The sequence below is a fragment of the Perca flavescens genome, chromosome 2 (assembly GCF_004354835.1).
Source record: "Perca flavescens isolate YP-PL-M2 chromosome 2, PFLA_1.0, whole genome shotgun sequence".
Taxonomy (NCBI): domain Eukaryota; kingdom Metazoa; phylum Chordata; class Actinopteri; order Perciformes; family Percidae; genus Perca; species Perca flavescens.
The window spans coordinates 41,458,386-41,479,356 of NC_041332.1; the positions used below are offsets into that span (position 1 = coordinate 41,458,386).

Consider the following 20,971-nt stretch of genomic DNA (forward strand, 5'->3'; position numbering starts at 1 on the left):
ACATTGTCATTGTGATATTTTTTGATTACATTCTGAATCTGCAACATTCTCTGTCGGGTAAGTCCGTTGTAGGCTGTACAGTGGAGTCGCATACTAAGTGGTTTGTGGTCCTTCTGTAAGTAATTTTGGGGTACAATTTGGTTTTGAAGAATTCTACAAGCAGCAATACCACAGGCCAAGCAGTTGACCCGTTCCAAACAGGCACATTTTCAACAGGCACTGTACTAGTTAATTAAATGCATCATGCTGTTATGTATAATGTCCTAGTTTACCTCATCGTATTTGGGACGATTGTGTCTTGTCTATGTGGTAGTAGTTGCTCCTTTTAGCAGGCAGAAACCTCTGAACCTGACTCTTGGTGGGCGGCATCTGATGCTGCCGGTTGGGACAAATGATGAAACTTTTATGGGGCCCCATCTTGCAGCCAGCGCAGGGCAGCACAAAGCCTGACGCAAGTGTCTTTGCTAGTTTAAGACCGGCCAGGCACTTCACGCCGTGCGCTTATATCGTTAAAATAGGGCCCATGGTGTATCAGTGGATATCATTTTAATATTTTTTTTCATAGACCATTTCATAAGAGGTATGACAGTAACTGGAGTGTAAACTATTTTGTTTTTGAGTTTTTGCACTTTTCAGTTTTAATTCGCCATGTTACAGAGCCAGACGAGACTTTGCGGACGGGCTGCACATTCACACAGCAAAATAATTTGTTACACTGTGTGCCTGAAAGCCACCGTTTGTAACCTCTTTGTGCGTACACAACGTTTATCCAGGTCTCTGTTTTTCACAGTGAAGCGCAAGAGGTCTGAAGATCAAACAAACGCTGAAGAGGAGAGTGTGAAGATGAAATTAAAGACTGCCACTCCCATGAGTACAGACTCCCTCCCTCCTTTTGATCCCAGCAGCCCAGTTGGTAAGACACGGCTCTTTTTACTCACCATGTCTGACACTGTATTTTCACTATTGTGTTCGTCTGCCTTTTTACATGCATGTTCACAATGTTTAACTAATTAAATAGTTGTCAACAGCTTCTAAAGTTGACTTGAGGGCTTGTGTGTCTCCACAGGTATGGAGTTCTTGGTCCCAAAGACGGGTTTCTTCTGTAAGGTGTGTAATAGGTTCTTCAGCGGAACCAAAGAGGCAGAGATAAACCACTGTAAAACGCTCAAACACTACGAGAACCTACAGGTAAGACACACACACACCACTTTCCTCTTAACAGGTTCTGATAGTGTCTGGGGAAAAAAACTAAACATGTTTTAGAAGACTTTTAGTAACCATTTCACTACAAAGTCTTCCCAAATATCTGTAGTAGTAGTCATTAGGTTTTAAAGTGTAGTTACTGGTGTTAAGGGAGGGTATCAAGAACCGGCACTTAACTGGTACTGGTTCCAGACTGGTCAGTACCAAAGTATTGATAACCTCCTGGACAAACGGTACTGCTATTAGTTTTTATGTAACGCCGCTGGGTACCCACCAGGTCTAAACAGCTGGGAATATTTTTAAACTACAATGTGTTAGGCTACATAACAAGTGGTGAGAGAGAGAGAAGTTTATTTGTCGGTGAACAAAATGAAACCGCTCTTCAAGACCTAAGCAAAGTTCCCCCAGCTGACTTAAGGGGGTTAGCCCTGACGTTAGCAACAAGCTAAAGCGGTCCAGGCTCTCTAACTTAAGGTGGGCTGACCTTAAAGGTGGTCCAGCTATTATCATTTTAGTGACGAGCTGCTCAGCTGAACTTGGTGTGAGCTGTTTTGACATCCACGTAAAACCAATGTTGTATTGTTTATAGTTGTCAGACCAAATATTTGTAGCAATTTCCTCCCTTATTGTATACAGAAAACTCAGGAAAGAATTCGACTTATTTCTGCAAAAAAGTCAAACTGTTGAACCGTTTTATTTTATTTTTATTACAATTCTAACGATACCCATCCCTACTGGTGAGCTTTTTAATTATACCATCCGCATTGCTCCTGAGCTGGCTTTTTGGAGTTTTTCCACCCTATCCAGAACTCAGGTGGCCTGTAAAGTAGGATCATTCATTCATATATTTTCCTGTCAAATGACTCATTGTGCATTCCCCATTTTTTACTTTTTACTTTTTTTATTTTCTCTATTGTAATACATGCATTTGGCCACAAAAAGGCCAGTATTCAGGTCTAATCCAGTTTTCTTGTTTATTTTCTTCTAGAAATACCTGCAGACCACGAAGACAGTGACTGTCAAACCTGAACCCATCTGAATAGAGATATCAAGTATTGACTGAATTCACCATTCCCCCTTCTGTTTTTGTCTCTTCATTTCTCACTAAGGGTCCAGATTATCATTGGTGTAGATTAGTCTCATGTCCTGTCTAAATTGGATATCTGCTCTAGACTTTTCATGTACAATTAAGATATATGTGTAGAAACTGTGTACAGTGGAAGATGGCTGGCAGTAAGAAGTGTGCACAATCAATAAAACGTTGTACTAAATTGTCTTTTATCACTTATTCCCAATTTAGTTTGGTGCATGATTAGAGCTTTGATGGGGAAAACAACGTAAAGAAAAGGCTTTGAGCATCACTGCTCAACATATCTGTTCTTCTCAGCTCGGGAACTGCACCACTTTTATAGCAGTTTTGACTGCACACAATGCTGCATTGTTAGTCAGTTGGGGCATCAGCAGCTATTTTGACCGACTTCATTCACCGTCTACTTTTGGTGCGTTCTTTTTGTCTTGTAATCGCGACTAGTAGCTCGAGTGAGACGTCACATCCGTGTCGGAAAACGAATAACCGCGGGGTTGTTGCGTTCTTTTTGTCACACAATACGAGTCAAAAAAAAGATGGATTTTTGTAACATTTTTAGTAACATTTAGGATTCTATTCACCCAGTTATTGACATATTACACAAATATATTTCACAGTTTGATACATGAAAATTACGTTTTGATTAACATTAACGTTGGGCTACTGCTCTGCTTTCTGCTCAAGACTCGGCTTAAAGCCGTTGTTGTCATACAGTAACAGAGCGTCTCTAGCCAATTTCAGCTGCACAAGCTCCAAAATAACTAATCAGGAGGTATTTAACTCCTAATAAGACTGTAGAGACATGTCTATAGGTAGCAGTATACAGCACTATGTTTAACTCCTAATAAGACTGTAGAGACATGTCTATAGGTAGCAGTATACAGCACTATGTTTAACTCCTAATAAGACTGTAGAGACATGTCTATAGGTAGTAGTATACAGCACTATGTTTAACTCCTAATAAGACTGTAGAGACATGCCTATAGGTAGTAGTATACAGCACTATGTTTAACTCCTAATAAGACTGTAGAGACATGTCTATAGGTAGCAGTATACAGCACTATGTTTAACTCCTAATAAGACTGTAGCAACATGCCTATAGGTAGCAGTATACAGCACTATGTTTAACTCCTAATAAGACTGTAGAGACATGTCTATAGGTAGTAGTATACAGCACTATGTTTAACTCCTAATAAGACTGTAGAGACATGTCTATAGGTAGTAGTATACAGCACTATGTTTAACTCCTAATAAGACTGTAGAGACATGTCTATAGGTAGTAGTATACAGCACTATGTTTAACTCCTAATAAGACTGTAGAGACATGTCTATAGGTAGCAGTATACAGCACTATGTTTAACTCCTAATAAGACTGTAGAGACATGTCTATAGGTAGTAGTATACAGCACTATGTTTAACTCCTAATAAGACTGTAGAGACATGTCTATAGGTAGCAGTATACAGCACTATGTTTAACTCCTAATAAGACTGTAGCAACATGCCTATAGGTAGCAGTATACAGCGCTATGTGTACGACTTCTTCATTTGGTTACAACGACAAAAGTGCTTAAAATTGTAGAAAACCACAATGTTTACTACGTGTGATGTACGACGTAGCCATCTTTGAAAGTGAACTCGGGGTCCGCTGAGTTCAGACGACTTGACGAGTCGTATATACGACCTCGGTGGCGTTCTTTTTGCAACTTCCGGTTCATAACTCCCGAAAACAACTCGTAAATCGACTTCGGTGGACAAAAAATACCTGTAGTAAAGTTAAATGTTGTGAACTTGTAATGTAACCATTGGCTTTAGATTTTCCTTTTCTTCACGCTGACATTTTACTTGAGTTTACCTCGACACAACTTTGTCTTGTTTTTCTCATGTCATGTCTAAATTTAAAGAGTAACTTAGGCTAACTCCATTTTTTTGTTCACAACTATCTTCAGTCATTGTCAGTAGACCTTCTTCATGGCAGACATGTTGACATGTCATGGTAGGAAAAGCACAGGTGTATTCAAAACCATTAATGATGGCTGCATTCCACTTAGGAGAGGCCCTGGTATTGTGCATGCTGACTCACTGAAATAGCTTACTGGGACACTTGATGGAACTGAGCCATCAATTATCAATTTCAGCTCTGCTTTTCCTACTATGACAAGTCAAAATGTCTGCTGTGAAAAAGATCCATTGATCTGATCTCATTCTATTGTGTCCATTACAAAAGAAGTTAATTTGCCTTTTCCAGAGAAAATCCAGTAGTTCTTAGCTGTAGATCCCACCAAAATTTCCCTCGATGTCTTGTAAGTAAATCCCATAAAAGAGTTTGATTGGCCTACTTCTGATATCTCCTCTTAATTGCGTACTTTCACATATAAATTGTGTACATGCATCAATTACTGTGTCATTTTGGCCTGGTTTTGTGATTTTAAAAAAAAAAAAAAAAAAAAAAAAGCAGGTGACTGTCCGTGTGCTGGAGAAGTAGGGGCAGAGAGAGAAGTAGAGATTGTTTTAAAAAGGCATAGCGCACAGCTGCACCTGTTGAGCAGGTTGGATTGGATAAACCTTTCAGGGGGAGGGGTCAACGGCACAATGACAGGAGCAAGGAGAAAGGAGAGGAATTTGCCATCTGACACACAGACAGTGATTGATGTGAGGAGAAAAGACGTGCGACAGTTTTGGGAATATGCTGCATCTGTTTACTGCCAAAATAATCTCTCCTCTGGAATCACTTCACTCCTCAGAACCGGTAAGACATGTTTAATTTGGGTAGAAACCCCATCAGTGGGATCGGTGTGTCTTGCATGTTGTATCTTACCATATTCTCTTCAGTCTATCGGTTGTCTTTCATAGTGTCTGGATAGTATCTAGTCCATGCTAAACGAATAAACCGCAGTTTGTAGTACATTCATAATAACCAAAAAGGTTTTCAACACTGCTGTCTGTTATCCTAAAAGTGAGTTAAGATCACAGACAATAGTATTGTAAGTATGTACAGTGGTGGAACGTAACTAAGTGTTACTCTAGTACTGTACCTAAGTACACATTTTGATTCACTTGTATGTTGGGGGAGTCTTTTCTTTTCATGCCACTTTCTACTTCTACTCAGAGTACTCTTTACTCCACTACATTAATCCAACAGTTTGAGTTACTAGTTACTTTCCAAATTGAGATGTTTGCACACAAAACATGTAGTTAAAATGTTTTATTATAAACTGAACTACCCAGCAATGTACAGGCCTACAAGTACGGCTGATATGATTAGCTGAAACACTTAGTTGATTGACAGAACTGATTAGATTGTTTCCAGTTTTTAGGATTTTTCTGCATCGAGTACTTTTATTTTTAGTACTTGAAGTACATTTTCCTGATAATACAACATTTTATTTAGTAAACTTTTCAATGCAGAACTCTTACTTGTAACAGAGTATTTTTACAGTGTGTTATTAGTACTTTTGCTAAAGTGAAGGACCTGAATACTTCTTCCACCACGGAGTATATGCAAGTACTGGTACCTAATGCTTTATCAGGAGAAAAGTCCATTGGCATGTTCTTGTGAGTACACACAGGTTTTAAAAGGTTCAAGCTGACCACAGTGTTTGGTGTCTTTTCAGATGAGCGCAATTTTTAGTATTAGAAAATTATTTTAGTTATTATTATTATTATTATTATTATTATTTAAGTATATGATTGTTAACCCTTGTACTGTCCTTCGGGTCACCGGGACCCGTCCAGTTTATTTGACGTTTTGTATTGGCCTGGCGTTGAGCTTCTGTGTGTGTGTGTGTGTGTGTCCGTGTGTGTGTGTGTGTGTCCGTGTGTGTGTCCGTGTGCCCCCGGTGACCCTCGCGTACTACGTGATGTCATTTCACATAACGTCAAATGGGTCCCGGTGACCCGAAGGACAACACAAGGTTAACATGTGTATGTGAAAATAAATGTAATGGGTGGAGATTGTAGAAATCACAAATTCCACCCAGTACGGGCATTGCGTTATCTCTTGTTCCTGTAGAGGTTGAATATTCTCACTTTGGACAAAAGCATTTGCTTTATGTGCTTAGAAAGAAAAGAAGTGAAGACTGGCCTGTACAAACATCTGTAGGATTCTTGATATACAGACCACAGGAAGTCAGATGGCCTTAAATATGGTTAGAGAGAGACACCACGCTGGAAAAAGAAGAAGCCTTTTGCTGGAGAGTGTGGAAAAACATGAGAGATCGCTTTGAAGCAAAAAGAAACTGCCTCATGGAAAGAGTGTAACGTCAAGAGGCAGACAGTAATTTGGACCTGAAGCGACAGTAACTAATTAATTATAATTACAGGTCACAAATGCAATGTTAGGCGTAGGAGCGTAACGGTACATGTATTCGTACTGGACCATTTCGGTACTGGACTTTCGGAACGATGCTAATGTACACCGAATGCAATCTCTAACAGAAGTTATTAGGCTTGTTTTGCGTGCGGAACATACTTCAATTCTGAGTTCCCACAAGTGTCGGGCCAGAAGTTTGTTTAGTCTCCGCCCTGCACTTTGAGCATTATACACACACTTTGCCTCTCGCTAGCTAGCGTAATGGCCACTTAATAGCTTGAGCCCACCTAAAAAGGGTCTAAAATCACCACTGCCCCCTATATTTATACTTCCTTGCTTACCTAATTACCTTGGCATAGAAAAATGATTCATTTGATCTTTCTGATTTATTTTCCGAACTAGAAAATTGTAAACTGATTGTTAGTTACAAAAGTTCATAATAAACAACAAGCACATTGTTTTACTTCTTTATTAATATTTAATATATTAATTGTGGATAAACCTCTACAGATGAAGAAATGTATTCACTGTTTTATTGTGGAAGACAATAAGAATATATTGGACCTCACAGGCCAGACAGTTCCTGCTTATCAAGATGGAGCCAGAGCCTTAAGGCCGTTTCACAGTCGCCGTGGCCGAGCTGACGCACGCCAACGTGACGTCAGAATGACCTAGATCTCGCTGGCGCGCCAGGATTTAGAGTGCGCGACCAGAGGTTTTTCAGCAGCGTGCAACAAAGCGGAAGCAGGAAGCATGAAGGAGCTTGAGGGTAACTGGATGCCAGGACTCTGAGTGACTGCAAGTCTCTCTTATAAACTTACTGGGTTAAGATGAGTTCTGTAAGTAGGTCTCCAAGTAGGTCATCCAATCAAATCGAAGCATTGATGTCAATGCTGCTGCCAGTTGTTTACCTTTTTGTTGTTCTTCTTCTAGTCCGTAGAAATAGCAAAGTCGGTAGCCTTTCCTCATTAGTGCCACCTCTGTTCAGGAGAAGACTGCAACTAGTGTTGCAACCACCACGCCCGAGTATAAACCGTTATGGCGCTCCCATGACGTCACACTGGCGCTCGACAGGTCGGCTGCGCCAAGTATACCCCATATTTTATTATGTCAGCATGGGCAGCATGGTGGCCCAATGGTTAGCACTGTGGCCTCACAGCAACAAGGTTCTGGCTTCGAATCCAGGTCTTTCTAGGCCTTTCTGTGTGGAGTTTGCTCTGATTTTCCCCCACCATCAAAAAAGACCTGTACTAGGTTCTCCAGTCAGTGGCCTTGATCAAGGCACTGGCTCAGATCTGGAGTTGGTCCCCGGGTGCTGTAAATGGCTGCCCACTGCTCCCTTGAGGGATGGGTTAAATGCAAAGAATGAATTTCGCTACATGTATGTGACAATAAAGTACCTTTTACCTAATGTCAGATTTCATTCAATATTCTCAAAGTTTCATTCCATATATTCAGAATTTTATTCCATATATTCAGACTTTCATTCCATATATTCAGATTCTACATTTTGTATATATGTACAATCATTTCCTGAACTGCATGCCATAATATATACTGACACAACCACTGTCAATATAGCGACGGTGGGAGCCGCCCCCACTTTGATTTTCAGAAATCAATGGGTGACGCCAGGGACACTCTGTCCATAGTTATATATACGGTCTATGAGTAAAACTGAAAATACATGCAGCGTTGCACTAGCCGTATGTGTAAAACATAGCAGTTCTGGATTAAAGGGAACTTGACTACTAAAGTTGAATATGTTTTGCCGCTGATGATTATTCTTTGGCATTGGCTAAAACCTCTATGCAGTAAAACCCTGAGTGTTAAGAATGCACACGTTTTACCATACCACGCATTTACCATGTGTTGACCGCGGGCTGTGCGAGGATTTCAGAATGGTCACTGCAGCACAACAACATGGTGCTCCCTGCGTCTGTGCATACTGGAGCTGCAGGTGGGAGATAGAGAGCATGAGTTGCAAATTGATATGATTACGGTTTATTTACATGGAGTCTGGTGGGTTTAGCGAGAGCAATTTATTTTTATGTTTAAAAAAAGGCATCTTACTCTTTAACAGAAAGGTCGACCTCCTTAGAAATCCTTTCCATAATGTTGTCAGACACTTAGAATGTTAATCTAGGGAAATAGGGTTGAAAAAAAACTGTAGTTACCCTTTAAAACCAGCTTTACCTAATATAATGAGTGTCTGATGAGGTTTTAAAATCAATGTAAGATAATTAACTCATATGAGACAACATACAATTTTAAGAAGATGAAATGACTCACGGTCACCTTACAAGAAAAAAACAATATACTAAGTGAAAAACAATAATAAATACTTGTCAGCAACCGGTCATATGGTAGATTAGGAGGCAATTTGGCCTTGTGTGCCCTGATTTATTTGGCATGCAGTTAACACACCAGTCACAATTTTGCTTGAATGAGAACTCAACTCCTGGCAATTGCTCCTGGTGTTCCTCACCACTGTTTTGGAAGAAGGAAATAATGAGAGTAACAGGTGAACTAACATTAAAAGTGAGTTTTCTTTAAGTGCCGTGTAGTGGATAGAGATTTTAATGTAGTAAGAAACGGATCCCACTTTAACCCCAGCCTACAAAGGTAAACCTCTGGATGGTTTACCATGTTTACTTATTTCTACCCAGGGGTAGAAATGTAAGAATTTGCATCCTGGTGACGATGCTGCTAATCAGATTATAGAACCCGTATCAATGAAATCTTGATCTCAAGCATTGTCACATGTGGCTCCAAAACTGTAAAGACCTTCAGAGAAACAAACAATCAAACCTAATTTCTTCTCTTATCCAACTATGATTATTACTCTTAGGGTGTTTACTGCATAGCTAAACCCCTTGCCTATGGTTCACTAACAGGAAACTGGCACTACCTGTACTGCAGCTGCTCTGTGTGGAGTTGTAGTCTTTTATCAGGAATAGAAAGCTGCACGTGGGCTACATTCATTCTTCAATTCCAAACAGGATTCAATTTGGGTAATGGTTAAAAAGAAAATGGAACTTTACAATGCGTCACATACAATTGTACAGTACAATGTAGTGAAATTAAATCTCTGCATTAACCCATCCTAAGCATTAGAAGCAGTGGACACATACAGCGAGGGAGCAACTTCGGGTTAAGCGTTTTGCTCAATGACACTTTGACACGTGACTGGAGGAGCCTGGGATTGAACCACCAATCTTGTGGTTGATACACAGCCACACCAATCTTAAGATACAAAAACACATTGAGAACGTTGGAGCTTTATCGCACAGAGGAAGAAGTTATGTCAGGCTTTGATACACACACTGTTAGGATTAGGGTTAGCACACACCACAATGTGGTGTTACCACGCACACACACACCACATTCATTGCCGGTTTGGGTCTGGTAAGTAGTCTGGTACCTAGCTAATATTTCTGATCGCAGAACAAAGAGAAGAGGAAATGTGGATGACTTGCAGGTTGAGAGTTTGTTGACATATTTAACATTTAACGATGACCGACGAGTGTTCCAACCAAACCTGAATTTCCTGATCTTGTGAAACTACTCCCTTGTATTGTGTTACTGTGAATGTTAGTGTCGGTGTGTCAGTGCAGGAGCAACACACTAATTTACAAAGACTTACGTACTACCCGAATACCTACACGAGTACAATGTTTCGAACAGTGCTACAACACTCACTCCAAATATTGAAGCATTTTATGATTGATCAGGTTAGAAGCAGGATTTGTTTGGAGTTAGGCATCTGGTTCAAATTAAGGATTAGGTTGAGTGTTAGGAAGGACTAATCTGTCTTAATTGTGTCTTTTATTTATATATATATATATATATATATATATATATATATATATATATATATATATATATATATATATATATATATATATATACACACACACACACACACACACACACACACACATAAGTTTACAAAGTGAAAAAGTCCAAAGGCATTCACTAATGTTTTCTTAACTTGGATTTGTTCTTAGCTAAGAACAAAATCTACGAACACTGAAAAGCACTCTTATGCACGTTTGAGTGATGACAATTTGCTCCAAATGATTGCTTACTGCATTTTATTTAATTCTACAGTCGTTTCCAATGATAGTATTGTACTGTAATGTATTTCTGATCATTTGTTGAAAAAAATATAGTATGCAAAAAAACCACTAACACTGCAATTTACATCAGCAATTAAACTGATTGAATCCTGTATTATTTGGTGATTGATCACTATTTATAGGGCCAAAATGCAGTGGTGAAATGTAACAAAGTACAAATTCGTCCTAACTGTACTTCAGTACATTTTTCACGTATCTGTACTTTACTTAAGTAGACTCAATAGTGCATAGCCTACTTTTGACTTTTACTTTGTTACATTTTGCAGCAATTATCTCTACTTTCTACTCCACTACATTTCTACAATGTTCCGTTACATTTTCTGATCAGTGTCCCCCCGCCAAAACGTCTTTCTGACCGTCACACGTTTTTCTCACCAGTAAAGTTTGGTTGCCGTAGATACTGTATATATGGGTTGCCGTAGATACTGTATATATGGGTTGCCGTAGATACTGTATATATGGGTTGCCGTAGATACTGTATATATGGGTTACCGTAGATACTGTTTATATGGGTTGCCGTAGATACTGTATATATGGGTTACCGTAGATACTGTATATATGGGGCACCGCTGATCCAAGCCGGCTCCGGTGCTGCAGAGCTTGGGCGCAGCGCCGCTGACCCTCGGTAATACAGCCTCCGGTAAAAGTGAAAATGAAAACGTTTGTTTTTATTATTCCCGTTTTTAAATCAAAGTAGCTATATCTATTTCTCACCACAGCGTTGTTTACTCCTCCGCCAGGCTGCGTAAGACGCGTTCATATCTTATTTATTTGGCTGGACCTCTTCACATCTCCCCATTTCCGCTGCTTCACACACTTTATTTGCTTACTTGCATGGTTAAAGAAAATAAAATACATCCATGAATAAAACCAACTGCATTCCAATTCTAACAACACATTTCCGTTTCATGGTTAGGATTGGAACTTTTTTTAGAAGCCAGGCCTTGTTTGTGGTAGTGGACATCTTCTACTTTTACTAAAGTAAATATGTCTCTTGTTATTTGTACTTTTATTTAAGTACTGAGATTCAGTACTTCCTCCACCACGGCTCCGACAATCTCCGAAAACCTGTCTCCCAGGAGGTGCACAGGAAGTGTCATGTCCTTATATGGGAATTTGCGGGGCGTTTTCTTATGCTAATTAGGAACAACTGGCACGCGCTTTCAGTTACGAAGACGTGGGATTCATCAATCCTAAGAACACAGGTGCGAACAAATCTGCTGTTTAAGAACACGTCATGAATCCGGCGTAGACTTTTCTTAGGAACCTTCTTAAGAACATATTTAAGAGAAAACTTAGGAAGATATTGGTGAATGAGGCCCAATGTTCACAAACTGCTCCAAACAGCTCTATTGTAGTCCAGCCTTTACTTCAGAGACAAACGTGGTCACTTTGTAACATACGTTATAATGCTCACCTAGCTGCTAGCATGGCACGCCCTCATACTCTGCTTCTGACTGGCTAGTAGTCCTTACCTAGGTACTGCGCATGTGCGACTCACAACAAAGATGGTACAAAAGTGCAATGCCTCACTCTGTAGCTAAAACGGAAAGCTCAACACACAGGGTGAAAAGAGGAGCGTCAGCAATTTGAAGTACAACAAAAATGTTTTTTTTGAAAATTAATGTTACCTTTTCTGGTGCAACCTCTAAATACAATTATGAACCTGAAAATGAGCATAATATGAGCACTTTGAAGTCAGAAAAAAGAACATTTAGCAGCTCCATAGCTGGATGATATCTCTAAACTTTCCTGTTCAAGGTATTGGGGGAAAAAAGTAGGGCTGTCAAAATGAACGCGGTAATAACGAGTTACACAAATTCTATGGCGTCAGCTTTATTTCATATCTCGCGATCGCAATAAAACATGCTCACGAGCAAATTGTATCATTTCACACAGGCAGTTGTACAGACAGCTATGAGTGTGAAACAAAACATGGGAGAGAGAAAGAATGGCACCTGTGTGTATAAAACAGGTAAACTCTCCTCTCAAAGTTTATTTCTGCTCGCCCGAATGAAACCGACTTTTGACATTTTGGTGACGAATCATAAGATGGCCAGTACCTCCCTTGGTTTCCGCCCCAAAAGCGCACGCAAAGCAGACACTCGCACGCGTGTTGGGGCGTCTCTGTACGCGTGCCATTCTTTCCATTTCCCTAGCCCTGTAAAACCATTTGTATCATATTTGCTACGCAAGTTTTTGAAACCTCTATCTCATCAAGTTGATCAATAATTTCCTTAAACACCTGTTGTATCTAATCTGATACATGTATTCTGCCCTCTAGTGGAGTATCATGCCACTACAAGCATTGGAAGGTATTTCTTTTTACCTTTTCAAAATGGCTGCTGTCATTAAATCCTCCACACACTTTTGGCAGGGAACAAGTTGCTAATTTTCATATAGTTATGGTAAGAATAACATTTATGTTATAACTATTTTTTTAAATAAATATCTTCTTTATTGAAACAATGCATAATTACCTAAAAATTTATTATTTATATTATAGTTAAATCGTGTTAAAAATGTGTGTATCAAATTTGATACTGCAGGGATTTAAGGTTCTTTATCCCTGAACTTTCAAGTCACATTTTTGTAATGTAATCTACATAATGCCTACCACTATACAAACACACACTATTTTGATGATTTAATTAATGTAATTAATGACTAAAATGCCATCTTAAAATACATTTTGGGTATTTTCAAAATAACAATAACATAATCGCTATACTATATCGACCAATTTGTGTATTTTTAGATGTGAAAAAGACTAGAGGAAGAAGAAGTATATTAAAAATGTCATTAGCATGATAGTACATGGCAAATCAAGTGACATGGAGCAGTTAGGGGAAGATGATGAGGAGGAGGAGGAATGGACTCCTAAGGTTATGCATGATAATGGAAGTTCAGATAGCAGTGATGAGGAAGACTATCCAGATGAAAGTGTAGCCCATAAAAGCATGGAAGTTGAGGTCCCAAAAACAACAAATTTTTGTACCTAAAATGAACATTGTTGTGAGTAAAACGTTGCCCAAAACGCCCAATGTATCAAACATGATACAAAAAATATATCATAAACAAAATCATATGGCAAAAAAAAAATGTTGAATTTTGTAATAAGGTTTAATAAACATATGAATTCCAAAAAATTTGAATTTTCTGGTTATTTTATCATGTGTCAGGTTGTTTTGTTTCAAGCTCGCAGCTGCCTGTACAACTCTTAAGTGTTGGATTGGTGCGCAAAGAGTAATATCTGTGCATGTGAAATGATATGCTATGACTGCGAGATATGACATAATCCTAACGCCATAAATTCCTTTTCATTCATTTTTTGACACGCGATTAACGCACGCGTGTTCTGTGATTTGCGTGTACTGTCGATATGAATTGAGTTACCACCGGCGTACATCGAGTCTCAAATACCACTCATCTTTCTTACCCAATATGTAATGTAGGATTAGTACCTAAACCATTTCATTCCTACACTTCATATATCTATCTGGTGCACATGCTAAAACTCTAATAATGAGTTAAGTAATCAGATACAGTCACATCCATATCAAGTTATTATATAAGTTATATAACCTATTCTATAAGTTGCACCACTGTGAATCAACAAATAAGGTTCATTCAAATATGTGTGGCAAGATTTTTTACAGAGAAGTTTGATGATTGATGTCCTCTTTCTAAGGCTGTCACTCAATTAAAATATTACCAAATCGTATATGAGCATAGGATAGTAATTGGTATATATATCCTGAATTACATATTTCTTTCTAATGCCAACACTATCTCTCACACAGCTTATCATTGAATGGCTATGGCGCTGCCTGTAGCCTTTCTGTCTGAAGACCAGTTCACCTGCTCGATCTGTCTGGACGTGTTCAACAACCCAGTGTCAACACCATGTGGCCACAGCTTCTGCCAGGCCTGCATCTCCTCCTACTGGGATGGAGGAGGAAAGGGCACCTTTGTTTATGAGTGTCCCCTCTGCAAGGAGTCCTTCGGAAAGCGACCAGAGCTCCAAATCAACCGAACCCTGAAGGAAATTACTGAACAGTTCAAGCAGATGGCCAACACTGGAGTACCAATAGATGAAAGAGGTGGAGGACGAGTGGATGTTACAAACTCAAAAAAAAATCATCATCGCCTGGCCCTGTCTCCACCACAGAGGCTGGGGGAGATGCCGGAGACCATCTTTGCTGAGATGATGACTCGTTTTCAGCGGCTGTCAACTTCCGGGATACCTGAGACCACCCTGCCCTATCTCAATGACCCCCACCCCCAAAGCCCCAGTCCAGTCAATGCTCAGACGTCCGTCCATGCTCAGAGCAATGAGCACCATGAACCGCCTCCACCCTACTCACGTCCCCGCAGGTGCCAAACTACATTCCTTAGGCTACATTAAAATGGGTTTAACTCTCCACAGAACAAGGATATTATGAAAAAATAATGGGAGTGAGTAAATGTAGCATAATAATGACATAAATGAACCACACTTTAAACTGACACATTTATGGTATGATGTTAGGTGGGCCAAATAACAAGGAGACATGCTAAGACAAAGAAAAGAGGAATGTGGGAGCAAGACTTGCCAGTATTGCCTGACAGAACCAACATCATAAGCCCTTTTTGCACTAGACTAGTATTACCTAAGGAACCTCTAGTAACTTGTAATAACTGCATAGGTTGGACGGATTATTTCCCAATTTTTTAACCTTACCTTACCAATGGGGCTAACGTTTGTTATGAGGGTGGCACTAGAGTCATTAAAATTAGATACTTTCAAATCCTTCACATATGGTCTTTAAAGGTCACCTACATTTTTTACTCGTCCGTGGAACAGTCTGGCGAGGTCAGTGACTCGAATCTGTTCGGTGTGTCCCGTGCCGTCGTCCGTCTGGGGGGCTGTCGGCATTCATTTTGGCCGACCTGACATGTTCAGTCGGCGGCAGGGCAGTCGGGACTCACCCGGAAATGGCAAGCAGAATGAGCAAGTCTCAAAATCTGACAAAAATCTTTTAAACTGACCTTTGTTGAGCTGAAATGAAGACAGATTCAGCAGCTGCACGGCCTATTTCTCGCTTAAAATGTTTTCAGAAACATGTTTCAGTGAACTATTTTAGTACAATATGAGATCGTATTCTGAACGAGCCGCCATGACAGTCTGGCTTTGAATTTCTGGAGAAAACAAACCCATGTGACGCGTTCGTCCAATCAGCTGCCGGTTTTCACTTCTTGGGCAACAATACAGAGTAGCGCCGCCTGCTGCTATGGAGACGTATTACGTTTCTCAAGTCGGTGTCGCCTCAGTGTGTTCCGAGGCAGTTTTTTGGACCTCGGGGACCCGACTGTTAGACAACTCAGGAAGGGAAAGCAGGACTTAGTTCACCCAGACTGGGGATATGGTTGAGCCGTAGAGAGAGCATCTTTGAGGACCTCCTTAACCCGACCAACATGTCCTCTGTGGAGGAGGTAGAGTGGGGAGAAGCCTCATCTATATCCATGGCAGAAGTCTCTGAGGTAGTTAAGAAGCTGTTCAGCAGCAAGGTGCCAGGTGTGGATGAGATTACCCCTGAGATGTTGAAGGCTCTGGACATTGTTAGGATGTCTTTGCTGACACGCCTCTATAGTGTCATGTGTACTGTAGGTCGCGGACAGTGCCAGCAGAATGGCATGGTGGTTCCCATTTTTAAAAAGGGGGGAGCACAGAGTGTACTCCAATTATCACACTGCTCAGACTCCGTGGGAAAGCTTATGCCAGGGTGTTGGAAAGAAGGCTCTGACTGATTGTCGAACCTGAGATCCAGGAGGAGCAATTCAGATTTCTTCCTGGTTGTAGAACAGTGGACCAGCTCTTTACCATTGCAGGGTTATTGGGGGGTCATGGTCATAGTTTGATGAGTATGAGATACAGGGGGCCGTTGATATGAGCCAACTGGAGTGAGAGTGTGTTTGTATTCTTAACACAACCACAACCCAAGTGGGTGTCTGCCAGGGTTGTCCTTTGTTACAATTCTGTTTGTGATATGAATAAACAGGATATCATGGCACAGCCTGGAGGAGAGTGTCTGGTTTGGGCCCCTCAGAATTGCTTCTCTGCTCTTTGCAGATGATGTGGTTTTCTCACACTTTTTTTTTGCAGTTGAGTAGTGGGAAGCAGACGGGATGAGAGTTAAGACCTCCAAGTCTGGGGCAATTGTTTCAGCCAAGAACGGTGGATTGTTCCCTCTGGCTTGGGAGTGAGTTGCTGTTCCAAGCAAATGAGGTTCAAGTATCTTGGGGTCTTGTTCACGAGTAAGGGTAAAACGTAGCATAAGATGGGCAGACAGTTTGGTGCCACGTCAACAATAAAGTGGGGGTTGTGCTGGTCTGTCATGGTGAAGAGGGAGCTGAGCCAAAAGGCAAAGCTTTCAAATTACCAGTTGATCAACTCTCACCTATGGCCTTTGAGCTTTGGCTAGAGACTGAAAGAATTGTATTCTTGACCGAAAGATCCAGAGTACAAGCAGCTGATATTTGGCCTTCCAGAAGCTTTTTAATCCAGCCTAGAGCTACAGTGCCTTAAAATAAAATAAATCTATAATTATGAATTCATAAATTGAGAAATAGAGTTTCAGTACTCCTGAAACCCCCTGAAGCGACATAATAAGGTTAATACTGTATAGCAGCGATGGCGGAAAGCAGCAGCATATATCTTTTGGGTGAGCGGCATGGCAGCAGGCATGCAGTAAAAGACTGAGCAGAGCATTGACAGCTTAAATACGCCACCCGATTAAAAGGGTGGGTTAGATATTTGCATTGAGAAGAGTATATGTCATGTGAGTGTAGCAGTAGAATTGACTTAACTTGCTAAAAAAACCTGCTTGAAATTATTATTTGATTATCAAAATAGTGGCTGATTCATTTTTCAGGATTTTATTTTAATATTACAACAGGTACACTCTGAGCGGGCCCGGTGACTCTTCACCCAATCTGCCTCTGTGTCCTGTCCACCTGAGAGGTCTCGAGTTCTTCTGTCGTACTGACAACACCTGTGTCTGCTGCATCTGTATGGAGACAGCAGAGCACCGAGGACACAGCGTCATCCCTGCTCAGAGAGAGTGGCACATCAAGAAGGTACCTGACGCATGCTCTTGCATAGCAAGATGTATAGTCCAAGGGGCAATCCATTTGTGGGTTGGGTTAGGATAAGGCGGGTTATTAGTTATAGAAACAGTTAGTGTTGTCTGTCTTCTCTAGTCCCAGTTAGGTCTTGCAGAGGTGGAGCTGAAGGATCTCATCTGTGAGCGAGAGAGGAAAGTAGAAGAAATACAAAACTCCTTACGAGAGATAAAGGTGAGTTCTCAGTCTGTACCAAGAGGGATCCTTTTTCCTGTTCAGTCCTGGTTTAAAACTGTGGACACATAGCAGTCTAAAGCCTGGCCCAGATGGCCACATTATTAGCTGTGTGGTGGTTTTGTTCCGTCGTCCGCCATGCATCAAAAATAGTGTAGTGAAATACAATCAGGACTCTATTTATTACTCTACTTTATTTTGAAAATGAGCAGATGCTCTAGTCCATCCACTCCCTGCCCGGCCTGTTGAACGCCCTGCTGCTCCGTAAAAAAATAGACATGGAAGAGGCTGGTGGAATAACATTGCACATTGAGTGGCCGCAAAATTGTTTTTTATTATTTATTTAGTTATAAGTGTTATACGTTTTTTTATTTTTTTTATTGCAACTGTTGTGTTGAATAAGGTTGGGGAAAAAAAGGCGCTACGTAATGCTGGCTTTTCCATGTCTATTATTTCACTAAGAGGAAACTCAAGCCATTTGCAAACACTAAATATCAAACAAAAGCCAGACACTATATTGTATTAAGTTGCTATGAGCTGTACATTCACCACTTCTAAACAGAGCCAGAACATAACCTAATCTCGGAGCTTATTCCAACACAGCGCTGTGCGATGCGAGAAAATCTCGGCGCCGGACAGACAAAGCAGTTTTCATCAGACTCACCCTGGCTCCGGTTAATTCTTTTGCTAACTTATAATATTATAAACAAACCTGTATCAAATCCATACTTCACATTTAACTGTTAACTGTCAAGCCACCAGTGTTAAATTCACTAAACGATCATAGGAGACGAGACAACACTGCCGTCATTATAAATGCTGACTGTGGTGATATACACTAAAATGGTATCTCTCTCTTTCTCTAGCCATGCTGTGTTTTTATCTTCCCCTAATAAAAAAGGAAGCTTTTTGTCATCAGTGTAGGTAGTGAAATTGTATTATTATATCAGATGTATTTACTCCTTGTTACTATTTATATGTATGTTTGTTGTTGGGGCAATACCTGGTCCTTCCAGTGGACAACATCCAACTCCATGAGCTGGAAGATTATTATTAGATATTTCAAGACACCGTATCAGGAGATGCTGGAGACAATGTGGCTCGATTGTTGCTAACCATTATCATAAACACGGTCTTTAACACTCAAATACCTCTGAGTTTTGATGTTATGTACCTGGGTCTTGTCTCTTTTTTGGAACATTGGAGTGAGATAAAGCTGCTGCAATTACTCTTGGTGGCAAGTAAGAAAACAATTACAAGGAGATAGTTATGCCTGATTCCGCCTACCCTGGTAGATTGGATTGGAATTACTCTAGAGATATTTAGGATGGACAAATGGACCTATCAATTATAATCCAAAAGGACAAATTTTACCAAATTTGGAACAACTGGATTTCACTCATAGCCCCCACGAGAACAGACTTTATTTGATCACACTGGTAATATTGTTTTGTAATTTACTTATTTTATTTCTGACTGGTTATTGATGATTATTTCTCTGACAGCAGCAGCAGGCGGACACCCTGGTTCCTGTACATAGTTTCATGTATCCTGTTCTATCTATAATTAAGTTGTATCAGAGTTCTCTCTAAATGAACATGTGAACCTCATCTGGCTCTGTTTATCCCGGGATAATTGTCAGTACTGTCCTTAAGAGGATAATGAGTACCTACTGATGTTATTCTATTACAGTTGCTGTGAAGTTTAAGTTAATAGAGGAGAGTGGGCAATACAAAGGATGAACGTAATCTGATCCACGATCCATGACAATACTTCATTTGGTCCCGCATGCCTGGATGACTGGTGATGCACTTTTTCTGGACTCAAAATAAACAAAACAGGAAGGGCATGTGTTTTTATTTCTACTAATGTTGCTATGCTGGTGTGTTTACTTGCCCATCCCAAAAGATACAATTTAAAAAAAAATAAAAGAAATTGATATTGTTAATATAGCAGACATATATTTTTTAGCACAAAGAAGTGGATTTTGCCTATTTTATTAACTAATTCACCTTCAAGTTCACAAGCTCATCCATAAGGCGCTCCTCATTCATTTTTTCATCGTCATTAAGATTATCATCCCCATCATTTGCCGTTTTGGGGCTTTGCATATTTTCAAATTCTGTGTTAAACACAGAATTTGACCTCCAGGTGTGTGGGCCAATCCAGAGGGCCCAGTGATGATAGCTCGGGGGCACATCAAAAGGGTTCTTCTGACCATCTTTGTGAACAAATATGAGTATTAGCTATTATTATCACAACATTAAACACGTATTAATATACTTTACTCTCTCTCCAACTGTTCTTAAGCTGTTCTGTCTTTTGACAAGACTTACATGGAATTAATCCCTGACTGATTATTTCTGTGGCCACAGCGTACCAGAAGTGGTTTATGTCCACATTAACATCATAACTATCAGGTGGACTTGGGACTTGACCAACTGCCACTTTGCTCATTTGAAAGCCATGATGTCTCTCTCTCTCAGGGGTGGGCCAAATTCTCTGGGCGGGCAAAGCAGAGAAAGGGGAGGTAACCTTGCTCCTTATGACCTCATAAGGAGAAGATTCCAGCAGGATACCCAGGGCTCGGTTTACACCTATCACCATTTCTAGCCACTGGGGGACCATAGGCAGGCTGGGGGAACACACCTCATAAAATGAAATTTTCATGCCATGGGACCTTTAAGTATTTATCAGTTAATCACCATAACAAAAAGCTTTCTACCTCAGGTCTAAAAAATAACAAAATGAATTAAAAGAAATGCAGTGTTTCCTCTATACTGATTGGCAAGTGGCGGTCCGCCACGGTTAGATTTCTCCCACCACGGTATCAGAAATGTACAAAAAGCCATCTATCAGCAGTGATTGTTAGAGAGTCGGAGAATAGCGAAG

At 40.3% G+C, this 20,971-nt stretch overlaps 2 protein-coding genes across 2 annotated transcripts in view; both read left to right on the forward strand.

The window, feature by feature from the left end:
- The window catches only part of LOC114563123 (zinc finger protein 638), a 38,128-nt gene extending 35,654 nt beyond the window's left edge, over positions 1-2,474 (forward strand). The window contains exons 25-27 of the mRNA XM_028589930.1: positions 791-913; positions 1,067-1,188; positions 2,192-2,474. Of these exons, the coding sequence (XP_028445731.1) occupies positions 791-913; positions 1,067-1,188; positions 2,192-2,242 (296 nt within the window). The 3' untranslated portion in view covers positions 2,243-2,474. The remainder of the gene's footprint in view (positions 1-790; positions 914-1,066; positions 1,189-2,191) is intronic.
- A 2,328-nt stretch (positions 2,475-4,802) lies between these two features.
- LOC114563131 (nuclear factor 7, ovary) overlaps positions 4,803-20,971 on the forward strand; it is a 28,245-nt gene continuing 12,076 nt past the window's right edge. Inside the window, exons 1-5 of the mRNA XM_028589940.1 lie at positions 4,803-5,036; positions 14,545-15,118; positions 16,162-16,350; positions 17,680-17,860; positions 17,984-18,079. Of these exons, the coding sequence (XP_028445741.1) occupies positions 14,556-15,118; positions 16,162-16,350; positions 17,680-17,860; positions 17,984-18,079 (1,029 nt within the window). The 5' untranslated portion in view covers positions 4,803-5,036; positions 14,545-14,555. The remainder of the gene's footprint in view (positions 5,037-14,544; positions 15,119-16,161; positions 16,351-17,679; positions 17,861-17,983; positions 18,080-20,971) is intronic.